General features: G+C 40.6%; 1 protein-coding gene across 1 annotated transcript in view; it reads left to right on the forward strand.

Moving 5' to 3' along the window:
- Positions 1–24,899, forward strand: part of DOCK2 (dedicator of cytokinesis 2) — a 514,744-nt gene that overhangs the window by 352,703 nt on the left and 137,142 nt on the right. The window contains exon 30 of the mRNA XM_090064272.1: positions 19,786–19,864. Coding sequence (XP_089920398.1) covers positions 19,786–19,864 — 79 coding nt within the window. The remainder of the gene's footprint in view (positions 1–19,785; positions 19,865–24,899) is intronic.

The raw sequence follows: 24,899 nt of genomic DNA on the forward strand, positions 1-24,899 counted from the left end.
ACTAATTGTTTTTGGTTATCAAGTTTATGGAATTATTAGATCTCATCCTCTCATACTTAAGTTTTATTCATAGATTGAGGAAGACAACAAGTTTTCTTGCTTTTTCAATCTTTTTCTGTACTGGGAATAAACTAAAATTGAACTGAGCTACTGAAATAAACTGAAATGAAGGACATGTTTTCTCAGCACCGGTAAAGACAGTTGTTATCAAAAGCTGTTCTCAGCACTAGGACAAACCCCAGTTCTCAGGGGTTAGTCAGTGATTTCCACCAGTCTAGTGCTTTGCTTTCTTGTATGTTCATGGCAGGAGAGAGGAGGATGACAGGGCTTACAGCAGGGATTGTATTCTCCATGCTGCCCCTATTGTGAGCCCCTCAGCTGATATGGGTTGGGGGGCTCACAGCAGGAGCACCAAGAATGCTGCCCCCAGCCCTATAGCAAGATTTTCCTTGGCTATAGGGCTGACAGTAGGGTCTGTGGAGATAATCCTGCCACTGCTGCAAGGCTCATGCAGTACGAGGCTCACAACAGGGAGAACGCTACTGTTCCAGGGGGATGGAAGCGATGGCCCTGGAACACCCTCCCATGGTGAGACCAGAGGCGGGGTGACCCATCTGAAGAAGGAAATGAAAAGCCCTGAAAACAGGGCATACTTACTATTTTCAGGAAAAGCAGAGCCAGTCGAGCTGCGCCAAGATGGCGCAGTTTGTCGGATGCTTTTATTGCCAGCTGGGAGCAGCACCAGTGGATGACATCATCAAAAATCTCTGCCTGGCTGATTTAAAAGCTGGCAGTGAGGAAATGGAGGGGAGACCAGCAACACAGCAGCCAGAAGGCAAGGCTGCTTCCTGGGCTGCATACAGGCTGTGTCAGCAGCTCAGCAGGGAGTCGGACAGAGACCCACAGGAGGGGTCCTGGCTGCATTAAAAGAAGCATCACTCTGGCTCAGCAGCACAGCTGGCCAAAGGAGGATGGCATCGAGGGACCCTGAAAGCTGCAGACACCAGACCTGTGAGTGGGGTGGGATGAGGCCCCTTGCCCCAACTATTCCTTTCTTCTTTTTTTCTTAATTTGTGTTTTGGAAGTTGTACAGAGCCCCAAATCAGGGAGAGGGGCTTCAAGTAACCTCTTGGTTCAAAGGAGAGCTGAGGCAGTGCAACAGACCACTGCGCTTTAAGAGAAGGCTAGACGCAGTGATGAGGATGGTTCCACATCCTGTAGTCATCTGGTGTGGAGGGATGCAAAGGGAGGGCAGGTGATGACATCAAGGGACAGGCCAGCAATCCATCATCTGGCCGTCCTGAGGACTGGTGCATGGCTGGGGTGTAGGGGAGATGGAGCCCCAAGAAAGCCTACTAAGGGCAGCACCCAGTCTGTGAGGAACTGCGAGGAGGAGCCCCACCACTGAAAAAAAAGATCAAGTCATGGCAGGTGAGTATTGAGGCCTCCCTTAGAGTGAACACAGCCCAATGCCCAGGCCTCAGGAACACACCTTCAGCCAGCACCAGGTGTGTGCTCTAAAGCAGCTAGACAACGTCTACATGAGGCCAGACTGGGGCAGCCACCATTGCTGTGAGCCCCACAGCTGATGATGCTGCCCCCACTGTGAGCCCTGCAGCCAACAAAGTTTGCAAAGGAGGGCAATGTTCTCTCCACTGCAAGTCCTGTACCAGACAAGGCTTGCAGCGGGGCCAACACCTGTAATGCTCCTATCACTGCAAGGCTTGTCGGCTGTGGGGCTGGCAGCAGGGTGTTGATGGGGCTTCCAGCCACAGGGCAACACTTGGCTACAGGCTCAATTGAGGGTATGTTTCAAATACACTACAAAGTTATTCCACATTTTTTGTGGAATACATTTGTAGCTTTATTGCTTGTTTTATGACATCTTTAATTGGTTGAAAGTGTAGCTGTGTCACAACTTAAGGAGTGAAGTGACCAGTTAATCACACCTTATGTAATGTGTATAGGGTATGTAAGCAAGAACTATCTATACATATGATGTACTTTCATGGAAATATGCTCATGTAAGCACATGTAAGTGCATATGTATAATCGTTTAAAGTGATTTTTTTTATCACCTACAGCTATATTTCTATTTGCTCTATATTAATAATTTCCATGCAGTGATTCAGTGCATTCAGGGATGTTTCCCATGATCTGTGGAAGAGCTTTAATTAACTCTTATAAATAATTTTTATTTTATTCGTCTGAAATGAAAATTGTATCATGTACAAGATCTTTGGTTGCTGCTGTTGTTCTAATTCAGTTATAATAGTCTTAGTCGTCACAAATGATAAAACATTATTGACTACACAAATTATTTATCATGGCAGGTGGTTATACCAAATTTTTTAGGTTGGAGGCAAAAGAAGGCCTTGTAAAACTGAGATGGCTAATCAACAAGATTACTTGATAACATTGACAGAAGTAGTGGAATATTTATAGAAGTTTTTTACTTAATGTTAATCTGGTCTCAAGAGTTAAAGCTGGTTTGCTGCTTTAAAGATTATACTAATGAAGAATTTGCACACCTGTTAGAAGTTCTTATTTGCTATTTATTTATTGTAAGCTGTTCTTATTTATAGTTTTAGTTTAAAAAATAATGAATAAACCACAAAATTTTATATTTCATTGTATTTTTCCCAAGTCTTTTTTTGTACAACATATTTGCATTGCATTGAAGGGTGAGCAGGTCATGTATAAAATGTCTAAATATGCTAGTTTGTACAAAGTACAAAAATATATATTTTTAAATGTTTTTGTACAGATTAAGCCTGCTGAGAAAATGGGATGGTAACTATGAGCAACCATTTAACAAATAGCCTATTCTTCATGTACAAAGCAAAATAGACCTATAAAACTGTTTGGATTTGATTCTCTACTTCTTTATAACCTGTGCAGTCATTTAAACAATTTGTATAGAGGTAATAGAGTGAAAAAGGTCCAAGACAGTGGAGGGTAGAGCCCTTGATTTTCATAATTATAATGTAATGAGACAAATGATATTTAGATTTTTAATTTTTGCTAAGACTTTTTATCCTATTAAATGCATATCATTTCTAGCACTTTATAATTTTTGGAAATATACATTGTTTTCAAGGTAGGCAAAGTATATGTAATTTGACACAAAAATGAATCCCTACAATTATTACTAGATTACAAGATTTCTGTGCTAAGAATGGTGTTCCCTAATCTTTTAGCAACACTCCAGGTGGCAAGCACATTGGTTCCTGGGTCGTCGTCTTATTTTTTTTTTTCCTCCAGTATTCAACATTCATAAGCCAGATCAGTGGACCTTTCTACACAAATACCTGTTAAGCATGTATCTTAAAGCTTGTCATCCAGACTGGAAATAACATTAGTAAGTTTTCTTTGTGGTGAAGGCTGATGGGGAGAGGCTGATAGTTATAATTTCTGTGAAATAAAGAAATCGACGTACAAATTAAAGTGACTTATGTGTAGGGTAACTGTATGTCCTGGATTGGCCAAAACAGCCTACAAAATCTAGGACTGTCCCAGTGTCCTGGCCATTGGAGAAAATTTAAGCAGAAGTCCTAGATTGGTGAGAACCTGGGAGCCATAAGGTCAGAATGTCTATGTGTATGTGTTCCTTCCAGCCCTGTTCCTGGGAGCTGTGCAGCGTGTGAGTGTGTGCGCAGAAGTAAGCAAGCAGGAACACTGAGGAGCATTGTTCCTTTGTCACTTGAACTGGGGCTATGGGCTGGGGCTGGAACATGCTGGGGAGCACAGTACCTTTCTCACCAGGGTTGTGGGCTGGGGCTAGGGACAGAGCACCAGCCAACCTAGGGGTGCTGCACAGGCTCAGTCTGACTTGTGGCTCTGGCCCCATCCTGGCACCTGGAGTCGCATCCTGGCCGTGTCCCCCTCGGACAGATGGGCACAGCCCACCTTGGCCTTACACCCCATTCCCTTGTTAAAGCTGGGGTGTGGCCAGGCTGGGCTGGGCTCTCCACTTCAGAGCTGTGATGCAGTTGCCCTGGTCCCAGTCTCAGCCTGCAGCCATGGTGAAAAAGGCATTGCACTCACCAGCTCATCTTGGTCCCAGCCCGCAGCCCCAGCTCTGGTGACAAAGGCTCCTTGTGCAATAAGCCAGCACCTGCTCTGGCCCTGCCTGTTGCCACTTACTGCCCCAGCACGTGTGCGCATGTGTGTACGCATGGGCACATGAATGTATGCCACCTCCCCCACCACTTCCCCTCTACTCTCCATTCAGGACTTTCCTGAAATAATTATGGTCACCCTTCTTATGTGGAGGAAATAGTGAATCTGGCTAGACATGAAGGCAGCATACTTGAAAAGAATCTGCTTGGCCTTTTAATCCTCCAGGGACTATAGTATTACACTTTACTTGTGACAGTAGTGGAATTTTTTTAAATTCCCACTATCCTTTGTCCTTTTATTGATGCTTTTGCAATAAATAGTAATAGCAGAAGATATACATTATATTTATTTAAAAGCATAAGACTGAAGTTTGGTGATTAAGGTGTGATTGAAAGAGTTTTTAAATTGAACATAAAGTAGTCAAAAACAGATTTGTAAAGTCCAGCATATCACATACTCTATTATCAAGCTAAGGCTCAATATTTTTTCTTCCCAATGATCTGATTTTCCACAAAAAGCCTTTAACTGTTCTAAATAGACAGAATGGACAGAAATTCCAATTGTTTTTCTTGAGTGTTTCAATTTTCCAAGGGGCCCAAAAGGCATTTTCATATAATGGCTTATGACATATTGCAGAACTTTGCAAAATGGTTGTGTAAAAAGAAGCTTAAACAATAGGTATAGGTGACTAGTGAAAGAAAAATTCCCAGAATTAAGGAAACAGAGATATTTTATTAAGTACTCTTACTTCCGACTGAGTACAGTCATAATCTTAACCCTTTCTATTTGAAGGTGGGTTTATACAATTTCAGTGTCAGATATGTGTCACAAATTCATTTTTTTCTGAAATGCTGTTTTGCCCTATTATTGCAAGTGGCCTTAAAAACCAAAGAATATGTATTTCATATCACTTTGTCATTTTTTCTCATGCAAGCCTTACAGTTAACAACTTATAAGCAAAGCATTGTGAAGGGAATGTTTTCAGGAGCTGAGCAGTGATAGTGATGATGTAGTTCTTAAACATCTTCCAGAAAGTGGGCAAAATTTGCATTCTATTTATTTTACTAGAAGATCCCTCTTGTGAAAACGGTGGATTGCATGAATTCAGGACTAGAAAAAATTGGCAGGTATCTTACAGAACTCAATTGTCTCATTCAGAAGAAATCTGAGGAGTGTAGTGAAAAGCCTCAGAACCCACCATTTAAGGAGCACTTGAGAAGTTAAATGTTTGTGGGTTCCTACCACAGTACTGTCCCTGGTTCCTGCTTAATGGCTCCATGTACAATGCAGTTGTTTAGCTGTTCTCTTCCTCCCTACCTCCTCCAGTTTTCTGGAAGTGTCTGATTCTTTCATCTTTTTTCTAAAGACTTCTAGCTAATGTGAGAGTCAGTGGTTCCTATTGCCATTTCCCTACCCCTGCTTCTGCATGGATCTTTTTTTTTTTAATTTTCTTTCTCCTATTTAGTGCCAGTATCTGCATCTCAGAGCTTTTCCAGATAGCACTGCTAGCAGACAAACCAACAAAATGTTTGATAGCATGAGAGGGAAATATGTGACAGGAAACTGATCAGAATCCTGTAAATTTCACTCTGATGATGCTTGTTACCACTAAGCATCAGGAGAAGGCACTAGGCAACCAAGTGATGAAGTCCACAGTGAACTCTACAATAGTTTATATATGAACAGGGTTTTTTTTCCCATCCATCTTTAATTATAAGCTTTAATTCTACAATTTTGAAAAAAAGGAAAGGTATTCTCTCTAGAAAATGCTTTTGACATAGATCTTGTATTACTCAATTTAGGTAATTAAAAGAATGTGCTTCAACTGTCATGTTCAATTGTCTTGTAAAGTTGGATGCAGTTAGAAATAGAGTTGGATTTCCTCAGATATTTTTAACTTAATAAGCATATTCTCATGCCCTAAAGTTGCAAGTTTGCCAGTTGTGTCCCAAGAAATACAATCTCTGGTGAACGGTTTTGAGAGTTATGGCATCACACACATTCTAACAATCAGTATTATATGCAGTGTCTTCACTGCAGGTATGCAGATAACACTGTTCATGGAAGCACTGTTTATCATTTGGGAGGTGGAAATGAGGAGTTATTTGGCCTCTCTATGGTTTCACATACATGAAGATAAGTGCTAAATTTGGAAATATCTTACATCATTCTATACCTGTGTACATTCACTAATTTTTCAGAAGTCGCTTTTATTACTCCTTCCATTCAATGTATGTTTGTAACTCACATGGAGAGATTTTGGTCCATGGTGTTATCAGTATGTAGATGGCATTCAGATCTGTATTTCCTTTGCATTGAATCTAGACACTGCTTATTCTCTGATCTTCCAGGTTCCCTGAATTGAGAAATTTCTAAATCTGAATATTTAGAAGAGGACAAAGAGACTGAGATCAATTGTTGAGAATGGTTTTTCCCCCTCTGTATTCTATAGGAGGTTTATGTCCAAGTTTTGCAAAGTATAATTGCTTGTGAGTCACATTGGCTAATTACAGACAGTCAAAAAGTCCAAGGCTTAATTGACTCAATCTTTACAGGTTAGTCTAAACTGCATAGATTGAAGTGATCAGCAAGTGAACAGACATTCACTTTTGATTAAAAAAATGCAGCCACTTGCCTGCAGTGGCTTAGGTCAGAAGGTGAGGGGCTTGAGAGCGTGCCTCCCTTCTTGGCCGGGGCAGACAGTTTGGTTCAAGGCTGGCCTGCCCACCCTTACAGGAGGGGTTTGTGCAAAGCATCATGGGATGCTTGGGGACTGTGAGTTAACTTGAATCTGGAGTGGATCTGGGACAGAAGTTCAATAACTGATTTAAACTAAATCAGTTAAGTCTGATACTACATTCATCCAGGTTTATTGTAAATTGGTTTTGGCCATTTTGAAAGCAGCTTATGTGCACTGAATTTCTGTTGTGTTACAAATTTGACCTGGTTTCTGATCACTTATACCAGTTCATGTGTAACTTGTGTCCCTATCCATTAAGACCGTTGTTCTGTTACTCCTGGTCTCGTGATGAATGTTACTGTACTTTTAAGTCATTAAGGGCAGATACAATTTTACTGATACAAGTGACCTGTCCACGTGTTCAATAAATTAATGGCATGATAAAATGAGGGATAAGCTGCAAAGTTATTTCACACATTTTATATAATACTATTGTGTCTGGTTCTTATCATGCCTTTAATCAAACATGTGACCAATACCTAATCTCTGGAGCATATGGGAGCCTTACAAGGCCCCCTGAACTGATTGGTGCACTCCCCTGACTTGAAGTCCCAATTAGGTGACTGGGCTTCCAGCCAGTCCTAGCTTACTTATCACACAATTAATTGCTTGAACATGGGGCCAGTTCATTATTTAAGATATGATTAACCAGGTAATTATGTTTTAAGTATAATGTCTGTGAAGGGTCCTCAGGGCCTTGGACAGAGCTATGGCACATGATGCTTCTCCCAACATTATTTGTTTTCGGGCTCTTTTTTCTCACAGACTCAACCTATGCTGCCAGGAGGCAAAGAAATAGTCTTTGCCTCCTAGCAGCATAAAATATTGCCACCTATCCATCTTAGCTTCTTTCAGATCTTATACAGCACCCATAATCCCCCTTGTTATTTGAACATCTACTTACCAGAAACCCAAGTAGCATGCAGCAGATCATCTCTAGAATGGTAGGAGCTGTTATATATTATGCCCATGTCTTCACATTGGTTGCCTATTCTGTTCTATGGTTATCATTTGGGGGTTTTTTATTTAAAACTCTCAGGTTCCTGCTATCAAACATCCTACTCTGCCTTTGATATGTTGCTGGGATTCAACTTACTAGTTTATGAACTCTTATTAGTTTGTGAACTGACAAAAAATATTCCCTTTGGAGAGAGAACACTGCTGGAAACAGCTTATCAGTTTGCTGTGTTCAGAAAGCTGGAAAACAGAATGCAGACATTTTGGCTAGGTCTTTGACTTACATTTGGGTAATTCTAACAGTAGGAACACAGTCTCAAGAGTGCTGTATGGTGTTTTTAGAAGATTACATTTTTGTTTGTACTGGCTATTTTAATTGGTATAAGGTACCCAAGGACCAGTGAAATAAACACTGTTTATCAGTTTTTTAAGTTTAAAAAATAAATGCATAGTAGTGAACAATTTATACTGACAGAAACATGTACCTAAATGCCTCTCTACTTAGAGGACTCAAAACTGTCATAAGTAAATTCAGTATCATTATTTTTCATATAAATGCTTTCCATGCCATTAAGCAATTTTCTTACTTTTATCTAATCAGTTGCTAACTGATTCACCGCTCCTCTTTTTTGATGCTGTATCTTGGATCAGTGATGCATACACTGTATTTTGGATTTCTCTAGGAAACTGTGTAAACACTTTATATCAATAGTGCTCACAGTCTTTTGGATACTAAATTATGCCAGTTATGTTTCCATACAAGATCTTTATTTACAAAGAACATGGTATCATGTGTATAATTGTTTGACCTATTACACATACTTGTCTTTCTACTGAGGCATAAGTTGCTGATTCACTCTCACCTCTTCCGTACTACTACAATGTATGCTGCGAGGTAGTAAGCTTATAGAGTCCCTAAGCACAATTCTGTCTGTATTTCAAGGTGAAAAATGAAAGCTACCAATGTGCTAAGTCAGCACATTCTTTTTATTTCTTCTTCTCTTGTTAACTAGCAAAGTCAGGTATATCAAGGATCTTGTAGTATGCACCGTAGGTGAACAAAAACCAGGAAAGATTGAACAGAAAGAAACATTTGTATGCATCTGTAACCTTTTATACTCGTAGCATTACAAAAAATGCTTTCCCTGAATGGAAAGAAATATGTAGCTTTCAAACATATTTCAGGGTAAAATTAAAAGTAACAGGATACTAAATAGAATTCATTTCTTGTATTTTTTTTGTATATATACCCTTTATATACCTTTCTCTGAAAATCAAAGTACATATAGCTAGCTTTAGAGTACTATTCAGGCTTTATTTTTTATTTCATATGAAGAAAGTATTTATATCATCTTCTAGTTGAAATACATGGAACTAATACTCAAGAACATTTAATTTCTTATTATATAGAATGATAGAAAATTAGGATTGGTAGGGATCTCAGGAGGTCATCTAGTCCAACCCCTGCTCAAAGCAGGACCATTATACTCTTTAGCAAGAGTACCTGTATAAATAGAAACTACAAAACCCAATGTCTTGCAGTGAGCTTTCCAGGGTAGAATAAACATGTTTCTGTTTTCCTGAGCCCCTGGATCTAAGTGAATTTTTGCCTCATTAGTTTTACTTTTGGTCAACCCATTTTATGTCTGGTGACATTTCAAGTGAAATTATATTATGAAAGTTGAAGTCCCCTGTGGTTCAGTGGTAGACTCCTTGTCTGCCACATGTAGGAGACCTTGATTCAATTCCCAGATGCATACAGCCATGGAAGTTCCAAAGATCTTTACACAGTCTGGCTTTTGGATTCCTTCTCAGTAGCCTAAAGTGGGGATGGAAGATCTGGGCAGCCTCCATTGCTCCAAAAGAAAAATCCTGCCTGGGCATATCCATCAAATGTCTGGGTGACCTCTCATGCATACACCATGATCCAGAAGAATCAATGGTTACCAAATATATTATGAAATTACTTTTAGGAAATTTCAAGTAGCTCAAAATGTGGTATATAATTATTTTTTTACAAATTAAATCAGAATCTCTATTCCAATATTATTATTAGAAAGACAGAGGCCTTATGATAAGTAACATTGCCAGGTCAGATTAGGTTAGAACTAGAATATAGATCTTTTGGCTCATAATCTGATGCCTGTTGCTCTGGAATATGTTGCCTCTAGTGAATATGGAAGCAGGGATAAATTGTAGAGGGTATTGAAACATGACCATCTGCATCATCAGCCATAGATTGATCCAAAAGCCATCAGAAAATAGCATCCTGTCTTTTTCGTGAGGCAACATCTTCTCTTTTTCATGTGAGAATGCAGAGAGAGTAATGGGGAGCCACATTGAGTTTGTCTCTTTCTGAGTATTTCTGTTAGAAGGAGCAGTTTACATTTTTGTCAGAGCTGAAAAGTATGGGCAAGTTTTTTAACTGGTGTATATTTAACTAATACTGTTGAATTAAATGAATCTATCCTGATTTAGACCATCTAGGGTACTGGCTTTCTGTGTCTTATTCTCTAATTTCTTTTGCTAATCCGTGAGTCACTGTGTGGATTCTAGGAAGTAGTTCACTCAGATATTCCTAGCACTCAAACAATTAGTAGGAATATACAAAAGAGGAATGAGTAGAATGGGGAGGTACAGAATATAAAGGCAAAATATTGAAAATGCCTATCAAACCAAATTAGACACACTAGCTGCATTTTGACAGCCTCCTTGAACTTTTATGTTTTCAATTAATCAGATTTCTAGTAGGGATGTGCAAAACGGGCCATATTTGACTTGGTTTTGGATCTGGATTCGGCCCATTTCGGAGGACAGTAATTGGATTTGTTGATTCATATCACTGTTCCAATTTGATTTGGCTGAATCTGAATCTGAAGATTCAATGCTGATTTGGATAATCAGCAATTCAGCCATAGACACAGTTTTAAATATTTTTTCTATGTACCTCGAGATACCAGGTGCAGCTCATGAATGCTGAGATGGTGGGGTGGGTGGGAACATCCCATAGAAGCATGGGGGGTTCCATGTGCTTGGTGGTGGACCCCCCTGTGCCAAGCCTGGCTTGGCGATCAGCCACGGAGGCACCCCAGGTGCACCTCCCCAGACCCAGGAGGCACCAGTCATCAAGCCGGAGGGTGACAGGGGGTCCCCCACATGCTTCACAGCAGACCCAAAAGTGGACTTGAAGTGTTTCTGGTCCACTTCTACATCCACCGTCAAGCATGCTGTAGACACCCCCCCACACACACACGCTCCCATGGGACATTTCATCTGCCCCACCATCTCAGCATTCACAAGCCACCTGATACCTTGAGGTATGTAGGAAAAACATTTAAAGCTGTGTCTATGTCCGAATCATTGAATCTCTCTGAATTGATTCGAAGGGTTTTGATTCAGTTCAGAGAGATTAAAAGATCTCCTGGTTCAATTCATATTCAGAGATTCAGGTGCTGAATTGGGCCAAATCTCCGCTGAATTGAGTTGGCGACCAAAGCTTCTCACAATCCTAGCTTTTAGCATTAAAGGGGATAGATAAGCAAAACAAATCAGCACCTAGTATGCACCCAATGCAAGAAATAGTTTTGAGAACTTATTTTGATGCCTAAAAACAGTATAGGCTGTGTTGAAAATCTCATTCTTGGTAAATACTAGAGTCTACACTGTGGCAGACTACATGTAAAGCAAAGAAATCCTTCATACAAACCATCATGTTTTGCCTTTTGCTGTGTTGTGTCAAAGAAATCACTCATTCCCATCTTTCTTTTGGCACATTTTGGGGGACAGTGATTTGATTAATTGATTCATATCACTGTCCCATTTTGATTCGGATGAATCCAAATCTGAAGATTCAATGCTGCCAAAGCAGTATTATAAAATGAACAATAAAAATTATATATAAAATTTTAAAATATCATATATAAAATATATTTTTTCACTAAAAGCATACAATAAGATTATCCGTTCTGCCAATTTACACAAAATTAAAACAAAATAGAATGTATCATGATGTAAAAGAAGAGGTAAAATGGAACAATGAACAATAAAACAGGACAGGAAAAATGCATCTGATTTTTGGTCCTTATTCTTCATGTGTATAAGACAGGCTCCAAAGTTTTAGAAAGCAACCATGTTGTTTATTTCTGTATTAGCCCACTATATAGCTTTTTCCATTAATAGAGAGATCCGTTTCCCTCTTATTTCTTCAAAGAACGTTGAAGACCACCAATGAAGATTTAAATATTCAATCTCATTCTTCCCACAAGAGCATATTCTATCCAAATGTGGATTCCAACACTACCTGCCCATGACAACTGCAGATCTCGTTAGTGTGAATTTCAGTCTAGTGATAGCCTCTCATTGTTTGCATTTTTGTACCACACAGATAGGTTTCTGGGCCAATGGAGTGTTTTATTAAACTTTCAAAAAGGGGAAGTTCAAGACAGTTTCACTGTGAGCATATCCATCTTCATGCTGGCATCCTTAATTCTTAAATTAATGTCTGTTTTACATACAAGGAATATATTGTGTCAGTTACTCTCAATACATTTCTCAGACCATTTATCTGGAAGAGAGTATGTGATCTTAACCATCCAAACCAGGGTTTATTTGGGAGAAGAGAGGCTTTGAAAATGCAATTCTTGGGGTATCTGATAGGTAGGGACCTACCTAACTTGCAGGAACTGCCCCCCCCCCCCGATTTTGTGGGGAGAACATAGGCCTAGACAGCCATTTTACAGGTGGAACACAGCAGGTTTCTCATGCTTCTAATTGGCTGAGGGGCCCCATTTGCCCTGCCCTCACTGATGGGTTGTGGGGGGCTACCTGTCATGTGGTTCCACCCTTTGCCACTGTTTGGCTGTAAGTGGTATCTGTCATGTAGTCCTGCTCCTCACTACATGACAGGTATCTCTTGCAGCCAGCCAGCAGTGAGGGGCAGGGGTGACAGCCATCTTTCATCAAGCCCTATGAGTGGGCAACCCCCCATTTCCCCTGGTCCTCCTTCCCTGCTTCTCTGCCTCTCTGGTCTGCTACAGGACACTGAGGACTGTTGCCTTATTCTGAGCAGCCAGCATTTTCTTTCCTACTATTTTTTTTTCTGTGGATTTCATGGATTTTTGTAGGTCTCATGGGCAGTTATGGATTTCATGGAATCTGTGAAATTATAAATTTGATGCGTCCCTACAGATAAGTATAAAAGATCTAACTTTAATCTAATAATTTAGGGATTTTTAATTGGCCAAAGTGTTCACATTTATCAGTCCAGTTTCAGAGTACACGACCTCCCCCCTCCCAACTTAGAATTAGGTAAGGATAAAAGTCTCCTTAAAAAGTAATTAGAAATCTCCTCAATTTTCAGGTGGCCCATAGGGGTCAATACCCCAGAGTTCTGCTTCGTACAATGAAATAGAATCTACCTTGGATTTATAGACACCTAGTGCTCCAGAACTACTCTGCTGTCTTAATGTAGAAAGATAAAATTCCACCCAAAGCTTTTTTTCATCTAACATTTACATTTTCAATATATTTATTCCAGCTCCAGTTTTTGCTAAGATATATTTCAAGCTATTTAAAGGAAGACATCACCTCTAGTATCTTTCCCTGTTAAAAAAAAAACCAAAAAAACCTCCATGAACCATTACTTTGGTTTTAGCTGTATTGATTTCTAAGGTTTATGAGTTGCAATATTGCTGAAAGGCACCTAATAATCATTGAAGACTTATTTGAGATTGTGATAGAATTAATGCATCATCTGCATAAAGCAGGAGAGCGATGGTCATTCAAAATCATGGTTTCATGGAACTGATTCCCTGTGGGTGTGTCTATGTGAGATGCTGTACGTCACAATAGACTAATGTACTGCTCAGTAAAGCATCACCATATACCTGTGCTCATAAGATACTGTGCAGTAAATTAGTCTACTACATAGTTAGCTTGTACCTGTAAATACAGGTGTTAGTCTTAGTGCACAGTAGATACTGCACAGTACGCCTCATGTAGATGCATGGAAAACTGCAGCAGTGATGTGTCTGGGGATGCTGGGAGGTGGAGTTCAGCTGCCAGTCAGATCCAACATTTTGCCCACCCCTGGTTTAAACCAATGTGTTAGTGATTAATACATGTTAGATATTGCCAGGGGAAGTAAGTAAGGACTTCAGAAAAGGGTCCTGTGTTTTCAAAGCTTTCCAAGTTTCAGTGGATTTTCAAATGCAAATGAATGGATAAATATATTCCAGCTTCTTCATAGGTCTTTGTAGCAAACATTACAAAAGAATATTGTTTCCCATATCCTTGATTTCCAGAAGATATTGCATTTGATTAGTCCTTTGCAGCTGTTGCTATATCTACAAAGATCTTTGAATCATTACAGTTACAAAGTTTAGTAAGATGAAGCAAAAAAACCCTCTGCCTTGATTCAAATATACAATGAACTGAATTAATTCAGCTTCTGACTTGGCATCTGGATTGCACATCAGAATTTGAATCATCAATTCTCCATTTCTAATAAAATTTTGCTAATCTTGAGACACTTTAAATATCTGCTGTAGAGAGGGAGAAGAACTTGCCAGGCTTGGAGCCTTGTTTACAGAGGTCTGATGAGTGAGAGCCAAAGTCAAAAATCACTTTCCAATTTTTATTACAAGTATAAGTTAATGTTTTAAATTTTAGGATATTATTTAGAAAAATAATTATATATGATAAGTACAAAGACTCAAAATGCCTGAGGCAGAATTGATTTCAACATATGCAGCTTTCTTTAAGCTGCATAGATTGGAGCAGTAATGAACAGAATACATGTTCACTCATCAGTTGGCCATGGCAGGCAAATGCCTGCCCTGGCCAAGGCCTGAAGGCAGAGGGTGCTCACGCACACACCCCAGCTCTGCTGGACTGCAAGCACTCCAGCTGCCCCACTCACCAGCCCCTGGGTGGTGAGCTGGGGGGAGGGAGGAATAGAGCTCCCTGCCCCAACCCCAAAAGCTATGGTCTGCTTAGTGTGTGGGGGAGGAAAACCTCCCATGGTGGGGGTTTCACCTCCTGCAGTGTAGCTCCGCCAGGCTAAGAACATCCCAACCCTGCCTCCTGTCCTGTCTCTTGTCTGTCAGCCACAGTGGGTACATCTACCTGTGTGTTTTACTGTGGGGCTTACTAATTAGATATGCAGTAAAGCATCACCATCTACACATGTACCTGTATTAGGGCGCAGTAAATTAACTTCCTCTGGAAGATAGTACTGTCCAAGATAAGTATTAAGCTGTAGTGGAGTAGTTAATGAGCTCTAAAATGCAAATGTGGATGATGACTGGGCCTGACTGAGGCATGAGGGTGCTACAGTGTGGGGGCTGCCTGCTGGCTGCTTCCACACTGTAACACCTTTGTGCCCCAGGCAGCATCTCTGCAGCACATTGAGCCAGGGCAGAGTAGCACTGGCCTGGGAGGTTGACCTCCCAGATCCTCTCTGTGCTGCAGTCCCAGGCACACATGTAAACGCTGTGCCCAGGATCAGTAAACTCTGGTACAAACTGCACTGGAGTTGATTGTTTTGTGTTAATTGCATATATAGATACACCCAGTGAGTATGAGAGTTACTGGGTGCTCAGTGCTTTAGAACAGAGGTTCCCAGCCACTGGGCTATGGCCGATACCAGGCTGCAGTTGTTTTGCTGCAGGGTCATGGCATAAGCCCCCTATCCAGAGCCCCGTCCATCTGCCTGGCTTAGCAGGTTCCAGGGTCACATCTGAGCTTCTGGGGTTAAAGTTGGGTGGTGGGGGAGCCCTGGGAGGGAGGCAGCCAACTCTGTGCACCCTGTCCCACTCCTGCGGGGCTTCAGTGAGAAAAAAAGTTGGGAACCACTGCTTTAGAAAACCTCATACTAGGTATCAATATATGGACTTAAAAAACTGCAAAGCATATAAAGCCTTCAGTTTTAAAGATCTTGGCCATAGCTTTGTGCACTAGAAGCAAGTTCTAGATAGGCAAACAAAAGCAGATTAAGGCTCCACTGCTACAAAAGCTTCCCATTTAAATCATTGGATTTTCCAGTGTGTGATATTTTTAGTGCAAGACCTTAAAACTAATCAGGTGGGGGTTTTTTGGTCTTTGACTCTGTAATCCACTGATCTGATGACAATCATCTTCCCATTTTAAGCTACAGAGCATAAGAGACTAATTTGATGCTAGTAGTAGTTCAAAGTTGCAGATATGTTCTTTGAGTTTATATTAATCTATTTAATCTATTTACACTTCAAACACAGGAACAATGTACAAAGTTATTTTGAGATAAATAGAGGTTCATCATTTTTAGTAATAGCTTTGTATTCATGCCTTGATTAACAATGTGGTGCCTACATGTAGGAAAATATTCTTTTATTCTCTCTCAGCCCTTCTGTTCCACTTTTGTCAAAGAGAGAAACAGTCTGAAATTCAGTTTACTCCATGAGAGAATTCTAAATTTTCTGCCTGGTCCTACTTAGGCCTGCAGTGTTGCATGCAGTTACCTGCAGATCCAGTTCAAGTCATTCAGAATAGACATCTCAGTATCTGATTTATATTCAATCAGATACATTTTTTGTTAATCTCATAGGTCAAATTTTGTAGGAGGAAACAAATGTGCATCTTCTAAATTTTTCTCATTGCTGTCATTTTAAAATAATTATATTTTTGTTTGATCCATTTTTAATTGAATCTGAATTTCGTTTCCCTGACTCCCAGACTAATGGTAAGTCTGTTTAAACTGCAGTATCACTACATCTTAAAGCCCATACACCATCAAAAGCAACAGAAATTATACTTCTGCTATTGTGCAGAAATATCAAAGCACTCCACAAGCTTCAGTTTAGTGTCAGTTGAATCCCACCAGGGGAAGTAATATTTAACCCCTTTTTATTAAAGGGTAATTGAGGCACAGACAAGTTTAGTTCTCATAGTTCATAGAGCAAATTTCTGACAGAGCTAGGAATAGAATTCAAGTCTCCTGACTGGCTGCCAATAATAGAAATAGAGATACCCTCTAGGCAAAATACAAATGCATGAGGAGTACTTGAAACTTGACAACACAAAGATATTGCATACTTTCTGCAAATGTGTCACTCCAATATGCCTGACAAAAATAGCCCTGAGCATGGAAGGGGCACCTACAGAAGTAGGCTGATGAAGAATGGTGGGAGTATACAGTGTAAGGCCATGTAACAGTGTTGATATGATCAAGTAATTTTAACTGGTGAATAACTATTTGACTGAATTGGTTCTTATCCATTTTTTTTTTCTGGTGGTTCCCTCTGAGTTAGTAAGTTTAATGTTTTGAAGGATCTCTTTATGTAATTTTTATTAATTTGCTAAGAGGTTATGAATTTTGCATATTTACACCTCTGTCAGCACTTAACTGTATTCTTTGGCATACTCCTTGTGCTAAAAAGATAAAGGCAAGTACCCATATATCTGTTTTTGAATAGGATGTTTGTTGTAGATATTATCACTGGAACAGTTGTTACCTCAAAAGAACAAATACAGAGGTAATTGACCAGGGAATTAAAAACAAAAAAAGATGAGAAGTTGAGAAGGAACTTAAAACAGTAGGGTTTCTTTTTTCTTTTCTTTGGATTATCTGACTAGCTAGAGCTCAAGGACATTGACTCTAAGGGTCACAGAAAGAGAAAAGTCCTGAGATGGAGGAGTGCAGTCCAACAGAGGCACAGGGATGAAATTGTGAAAGGAGTGCTCCCAAAGGGTATTCAAGAGTGCTGAGAAAAGGGAAACAAGGAAGAACATATTTGTCTTTGCTTTACTCTGGGTCTTCTGCATTGTGATTGTTTTAGGAATCTATTTGCACAGTCTGTATGTGTTTCACCTAACATATATGCCTGAAGGGATAACGTATAAATCTAAGGGTGCAGACAGAAGTGCAGCTCCCAGTGTAACTCAGAATGACTTCTGCAAAGCCATTTTTGCAAAGCATTCTTTGTTACAAGGTTACCCTAGACCAAACAGAAGTTCACTGTTGGTTCCAGGGGGGAGGGGAACCTGGCTGCTGGCTGGGAGCTGGCAGGTTCTCTGCCAGTGCTGGGCTGTTTTCAGAATGGGAGGGGGAAGCAGCAGAGAGTTCACTTTTGGGGCTCCCCTGCTGAAGGGTGGGGTGCTGAATGGTGGGGTGCATGAATTGGAGCCCTCCCAACTCTGTGGGGAAGGTCAGGCAATACACACACCCCAGCTCCAGGAGGGGCTGAAAAGAACCCCACTGTGAACTCCCTCTCTTCCCTTTCCCATTCTGAAAGCAGGCTGGGAAGACACAAGTTACAAAAGATGCTACATTTTGAAACATCTTTATCTGATACCTCATTCAACGAGGGATCAGACTTTTACCCAATCAGCGATTTTTGAAGCTGTATGTATTCATGCACTTTTTGGTCACAGCTATAAACTGCTTTATGTGGCCAGATAGGTTGCAGAGAGAATCTCCCTTCACTCAAAGTGCTTGAAAGGGCTCTGGGAACAGGTATTTCTGGTTCAGCTATTGGGAAATGCTGTGACTTAGAGTTGCTAGGCTGTAGTGCATCACTTTCGAAAGGGAAACCAAAGAGTCCAAGCCTAAAACATCTGCCAGAGGAGCCAAAGAGATGGTTCTGGAAACCATCCAAATCGGGAACATTTAAAAGTGCATTGACCTAGCATGTGGGTCCAATCCCTGCAGGCCACAGAACGTTCATCAGAGAAGAAAGGTGAGAGGTATTGACAAGAAGTGCAATGGAAGCTTAGCTGATATGAAAAAGGAGATTACCAAGTAAAGCTTGGCCTGCACAATTCAGTTTCAATTGAGAACAAACACGTTTTCCAAATCAAGCCTTAACTTTCAATACGAAGATTAGCCTAGTTGGTGTTTAAGGGACGCTGTCAAATCAAATTGTGCCCTTGAATTTTTTTCTGTAAAAATAAGCTCTGTTAATTCTCCCAGGGAAGATGTTGAAAAGAAACATGATATCCTAATAAATAAATTAAATTCCAAGGTCGTGACAACTGTAATAATTAAAACTTCACTATCCTAACAAATCATGAAGCACTGGTTTCATTCACAACTCCTCCTGTAAGCAAGTTGTTTCAAACCAGACCAACAACATGTGGTGTGTGGGTGTGAATAAAGGCCTACGCATGCCCTACATTTTCACCAGTTGCATCAGTATGACATTGCCTGTGGGGAAATTGGCCACTGGGGTGCAAGAGAGGTTATTGTTAGAATTCAAGTGCACACATACCCAGGAGGGATTGGGATCATGCCCATAAACTTGCCACCTAAATTTCCTATGTGCTCCACCTAGTCCATAAATGCATGGAAGGCAGGTTAGCATCTGACCCATGATGTGGACACTAATCTTTGTATATCTTGCAAAAAATAAAATAAAATGCAAGTCAGATGAGTGAGTTTTACAGTTAACTGGAGGAGGAAGGGAATTGTAACCAAACTTGGAACACTATAGGAAAATTGACAGGCTATACGGTGTACACTTAATTGCAGAATGTAACTGCTGTATCTAATGAGTTACTATAATTGTAAAAGGCTTGAGTATTTCTGATTCTGAGATCAGTGAAAGGAAAGCAAGAACATTGCTGTAAACAAAACATGCTTGTCAAATAAATGGTAAATTGTATTTGAAAAATGTATTATCTATGTATTATCAAGAATTCTTTGTAATGTTATAATAAAAAGGTTGCTCAAATTTTATATTAAAAATAATTGAGGAACTTTTTGACAGTCAAATAATGAATGGAATACTGTCACAAAGCATAACATAATTTAAGTTGTGTTCTGTGGCATGGAATAATGTTTGTTCTATTTTTGGATGTGATACTTTTACTCTTTCTGGTTTTTATCAATCTTAAATGAATTCGTTTTTCACTAATGGTGGGCATGATTAGTTTAGAATTCCATAGGTTATTTACAAAGAATAAAGTTATAATGTCGTTTTCTCTTTTAGAGTGTTTTTGAGAGCAATCAATAAATTTGCTGAGACTATGAATCAGAAATTTCTGGAGAACATGAATTTTGAAGAACAGGTAATACTTAGCTTTTTTTTTTTTTACTGTGTGCTTATTTTTGTCCAGAAAGATCTCTTTAAAGTGATTCTAATCCAAGAAGTGTTTATGTAGAAGCAGAAGCATCTTACTCTTTACATGTCCTTTCATTGCATCTGATAAAAGTCAGCTCTTACTCATGAAAGCTTATGCATCTCTAATTCGCTTATTCTGTAAGGTACATGTCTACCCTGCATTCACTTTTACTCAACTGATACATTACTTGTACTAAGGTTTTTGTGTATAGCTTTCACCAGAACAGATTCAACACAGCCAGAATAGAATTAGTCTCATTCTTTTCTTTCTTGTGCATTGTCAGTAGAATTACTAACCATTTGCTGCAATTATGCAAATATATAAAAAAAGGTTCACATATGTGTAACAGGGACATATTTTTGCAGTGGAGGACACTACACAAATGTAACTGAATATATAATGTAAAGTTATGGTATTGCATGGGTAGAAGGGCTGGCTCCTGTGAGTATTTAAAGTAGTGGCAGAACTCCCATTAACTTCAGTGGTTCATGATCAAGCTTTTAGATAAGACACAATTTGACCTGAAAACTTAATCATTATTGATGATGATACATGGAAAGTAAGTATAATTTGCAGAATGATTCTCAAGTTGTCTTTTCAGGGATGGCAGTTAGAAAAGGTATTTTTTTTTCCTTAAGGGAACACATGCAATGCTGCTATCATTGAGGCATAATGAACAGAAGTATTATAGCTTTTATAAACTTGGGGCATCAGTTCAAATTTGTTTTGACCTCTGACTATTCAGGAAGATTAGTTTAGGAATCAAGATTTAAAACAGTCTCATTTTGTTGTTGTTCTAGAACTTTTCCCCCTTCTTTCAAAATTTACCTTAAAGTACCCTTTGCTTAATGTCACTTTGTTAGTCAATAAACTAACTTAAGTATGCAGTTGCTCTTGACACTAGTGTAATTAACAAGGATGAATAAATATTTATTTGTTACTTCATGCATACTATAGTATTATTCATCTTGCGTTCTCTGGATAAATTTAAATCTAACTAATTATTAAACTAGAATGAAAAAATCCCAATATACAGATAACTACTGCATAATAAAATTGGGATTTGTAGACAGAAGCAGTTCTGTAACAGAATATGTAATATGAAAATGGGTTTATATATGTATGTTGCCCTGAGGGGCCAGGCCAATGCTCAGGATCTCAATATTGCACTGTTCGACAGGAGGACGTGGTATACAATTGCACATATACAAACACACAAAACAATTAAGTGCATACACGCACACGTTACCAGCTCAGGCACATGCACATCCAAACCAGCCCAGGCACATGCATACCTATCACCAATTCAAGCACATACACTATACACCCCAAAAGTTAGATACAGATCACTAATTTGTATATCATACACACAATGCCCCCCCCCCACACACACACATTAGCAACTCAGATACGCACACATTCAAAATAACCAGTCTAGGTTCATGCACACCTATGACCAGTTTAAGCCCATACACGCCACACACACCAAATTTAGACAGATTCAGTTACCAACACCTGCATATTCAATACATATACATGGATTACTAATTCATATACTGCACACAGGATGATATCTATATATATGTGTGTGTATGTGTATATATATATATATGTGTGTGTGTGTGTGTGTGTATTCACTAATTCACACACATGCCACCCACCTTCGCATACACACAGGTGAGTTCCTAAGTTGGGTGTTGTGATGTATGTGTATGTATGTATGTATGTGCTTGGTGTACTTGGGATACCTGGGGAAAGGTTAAGGTAAGAAAGTAGAAGTGTAGGGAGTGAAAGTTGCTGGGAGTGAAAGTCACCGGGACCAGGATTAGAACCAGTAGACTAGAAGGGCCTGGGCTGAAGAACTGAGGCTCAGGGGTAACTTTAGGTTAATTGATCTTAATTGATTAAAAGACAATGCCCAAAGCCTACAGAACAGGGGAGCGATGCTGGCACAGAGGCTGGGACTGGAGCCAGAACTATGGGGGAGCTGAAAAGGAAGGTTGGGAGAGGGAAAATGGGACTAAGGGAAAGTGTGTGTGTTAAAGAGGGGCTCTGGGTGTGGGGAGCCAAAGGATGGCTCCAGGGCAGCTAGAGAAGTTGCAGGGAGAAGCATTAGGTGCTGGGAGCTGAAGAAAGTCTCCAGCTGCTGGAAAAAACTGCAGGACAGCCATGAGGAGCTGGGAAGGTGTGGGGGGGGAGGTGACTACAGAAGGTGAAGGGGAAACCTGAGAACAGAGAGACAGACAGCAGAAAATCACAGGAAAAGCATCAGGAGAGACTGAAAGGCAGCAGCAGGACAGTGGGAAAGCAGAGAAAGGCAGCAGAAAGTCACAGGGAAAAGGCAGTAGATGGCACAGGAGGCTGAAAGGCAGCAGGGACAGCATGAAACCAAGGAGAGGCTGTGAGGTGGCAGAAGAGGGGAGATGGAATTGGGAGGAGATAAGGAAACTAGCAGTGGAGGCTGGAGCTGAAAGAGAGAATGAGGCTGGAATTTAAGATAGGGAAGGGACTGGTATTCAGTAAAACATGACTCAACTCTGGGTTGCAAATGACAGTGGTTTTATTGAACAGGGGAGATGGTGACACAATGTCTTATTGGTTCCCTTGCACCCCCCCCCACCCAACACACACACGCGCGTGCACACACACACACAAAATGGCAGCAGGGGGTTAGAGAGACTTGGTGCAGGGGCTGGAGTCCACTGAAGTACAGGAGGAGACAGAGAAAAAGTCCAAATTGTAGGAGGAGGTGTGAAGATAATATCTACCTATCTGAAGCTGGAAAGGGGTTCTTGTCCAGTAGGTGTTGTCCAGAGAGGGGTCGCCAGCAGGGCCTGTGGGTGGATAGGTGATGTGGCATGGTGCTGGTCCAGATGGAGAGGGTATCCCACAGGGTCTGTCTTCACTTCCCCATTTTATAGGGGCAGACCTTGTGTGACCCTAGTGACAGGAGGCATGCCCAGGCAAGGGTCAGCCCCTGGCATACTGAGCACCTGTGCTCTATGCAGGGATGTGCAGTTTTGGGTGTCTGTAGTGGTGAGGTACAATGGTAGAGTTGCTTGTTCTGCAGGGTCTTTTGTCTTTCAAATGCTGGGTTCTTATCTCTGTTCCTGCATGAGGTCCGTGGTTCCTGGATGAATCAATGCGAGGTGATGGCCCATTTGTTACAGGCCATTCAGTACAGGGCTACTACCATTGTACTTCAATCATTTCCAATCAATCTCATTCACTTGGGAACCAATTTACATTGGAGGGGTACGTGAGTCATACAATTGCAGCACAGGGGATGCCCAGGCGGATACAAGGTGGAGGCTTGATGTGACTTTGGTGCACTTACAAACACAGGCCTAAACCATACAATATCCATTTGAAACAATAAAAATCAATAGAAAAATGATGATAAAATATACAACAGTAAAAATCAATACAAACCTAATAATTATACAGTATAAAACAGTGGATATCCAAAACCAAAAACTTGCTACCAAAATAAAAATCTTAAAGCTTATCCTACATCTTAACTTACTTATACTTATCTAGGGAATAGAGAGGGAGAGAAAAAGTCAGAAATGGTTGGGGAAGGGGAGGGAATGCATTTTAAAATAAATTGAAAAAGAAAAACTTGGGGTTTTGTTACATATGTTGCCTTTCCCCTCTTTTTATATCAACTGTAGTTGTAAGTAAAATATATCTATACATAGAAAATGTACAGAGTTAAAAGAATCCAGGCTCCTCATTGGTTTTCAAAATTCCATGCTGCCTCCTTTGTATAGGTTGGACATAGGATATTACAAGGTTGTGCTTGTTGGTGGTTATATAGGTAAGTATTATGTACTTGAGATCCTGCTTGTCATTTTTCGGAAGTGTGTGAATGTAGGTCTCTAAGAACTAATTCCCTTAATCACATTTATTTAAAAGGGAGGGATTGTAAGGGTATACAATGTATGAAAATGCATGGTAAGAAAGAATTGAATGAATCTTGTCCAGACTCTTGACACTGAGCTAAATTAAAATTCTATGTTTGGATGCTGTGGGCAAAGTCAGTTTTAGGGTGACTCAAAGCAAACAAGTCAATAGAATGTGAAAATGTAAGAAACATGTCTTATTTTTTTATATTATAAAATGTACCAGAAAATAATGTTAATAGAATATTTAAAGCAAGGTCCTCAGACGCTTAGTAGCTGAAAGATGGAATTATGTAGCTGCTGTTCCCTGCCCATTTGAGGAACAAGCAGGAGACTTTGCCCTTCTCTGCTCTGCTTTTTTCCACTCTTGGGGCGTGTCCATATAGAAGTGGTGCAAATTTGAGCTGGGGCTTTTTGCCTCGGCGCATGTGCTCCAACATGTACTTTGTTGTGGAGTAAATTGTGCCACTTGGGGCAAAATAACCCTGCCTGGCTCCTCCCAGATCTGTAGCCAGGGGAAGCTAAAGACAGGGGCCAGCACCTATGCTCTACCCAGCAGTATAAAAAGGTTCCCTGTCCTGGCACCATTAGTACAAAAAGCTGCCCTGGCAAGTAGATCAGGGCTTCTCACTCTCAGGAGTTTCTGCAGCCCAGCCAATTGGTACCTGGGGACACTGCCCCTTGTGCCAGCTGGACTGCTGCAGCAGCCCTGAGAGTTCCCTGCACCCTCTACCCACTGCAGCAGTCTGGCAGTGGGGGCTGCTGCCTGGCTGTGACCTGCTGCGCACCTGACAGACTGGGATGAGGCAGGGGCTGGACTTGATGATCTCCCGAGGTCCCTTCCAGCCCTAATGTCTATGAAATCTGCCCCTCTGGGGCAGCTGGCAGTGGGCTGTGGCTGCAGAGTTGGCCTTTGTGTGGCACTGCTGCCATGTGTGCCCCCTGCCTGGTCACCTGGACAGCTATCGCTCAGAAGATGTTCCAGGTGTGGTGGCCTGCTTTGAATTGTCAAAGCATGTCCTCCTGGCCCCATTTGGCCAGGAGGTCAGCCACAGCCAGCTGGGTCCAAAGTGCCA

This window comes from Crocodylus siamensis, chromosome 10 (assembly GCF_052110815.1).
Source record: "Crocodylus siamensis isolate JL-2025a chromosome 10, ASM5211081v1, whole genome shotgun sequence".
Lineage (NCBI taxonomy): Eukaryota > Metazoa > Chordata > Crocodylia > Crocodylidae > Crocodylus > Crocodylus siamensis.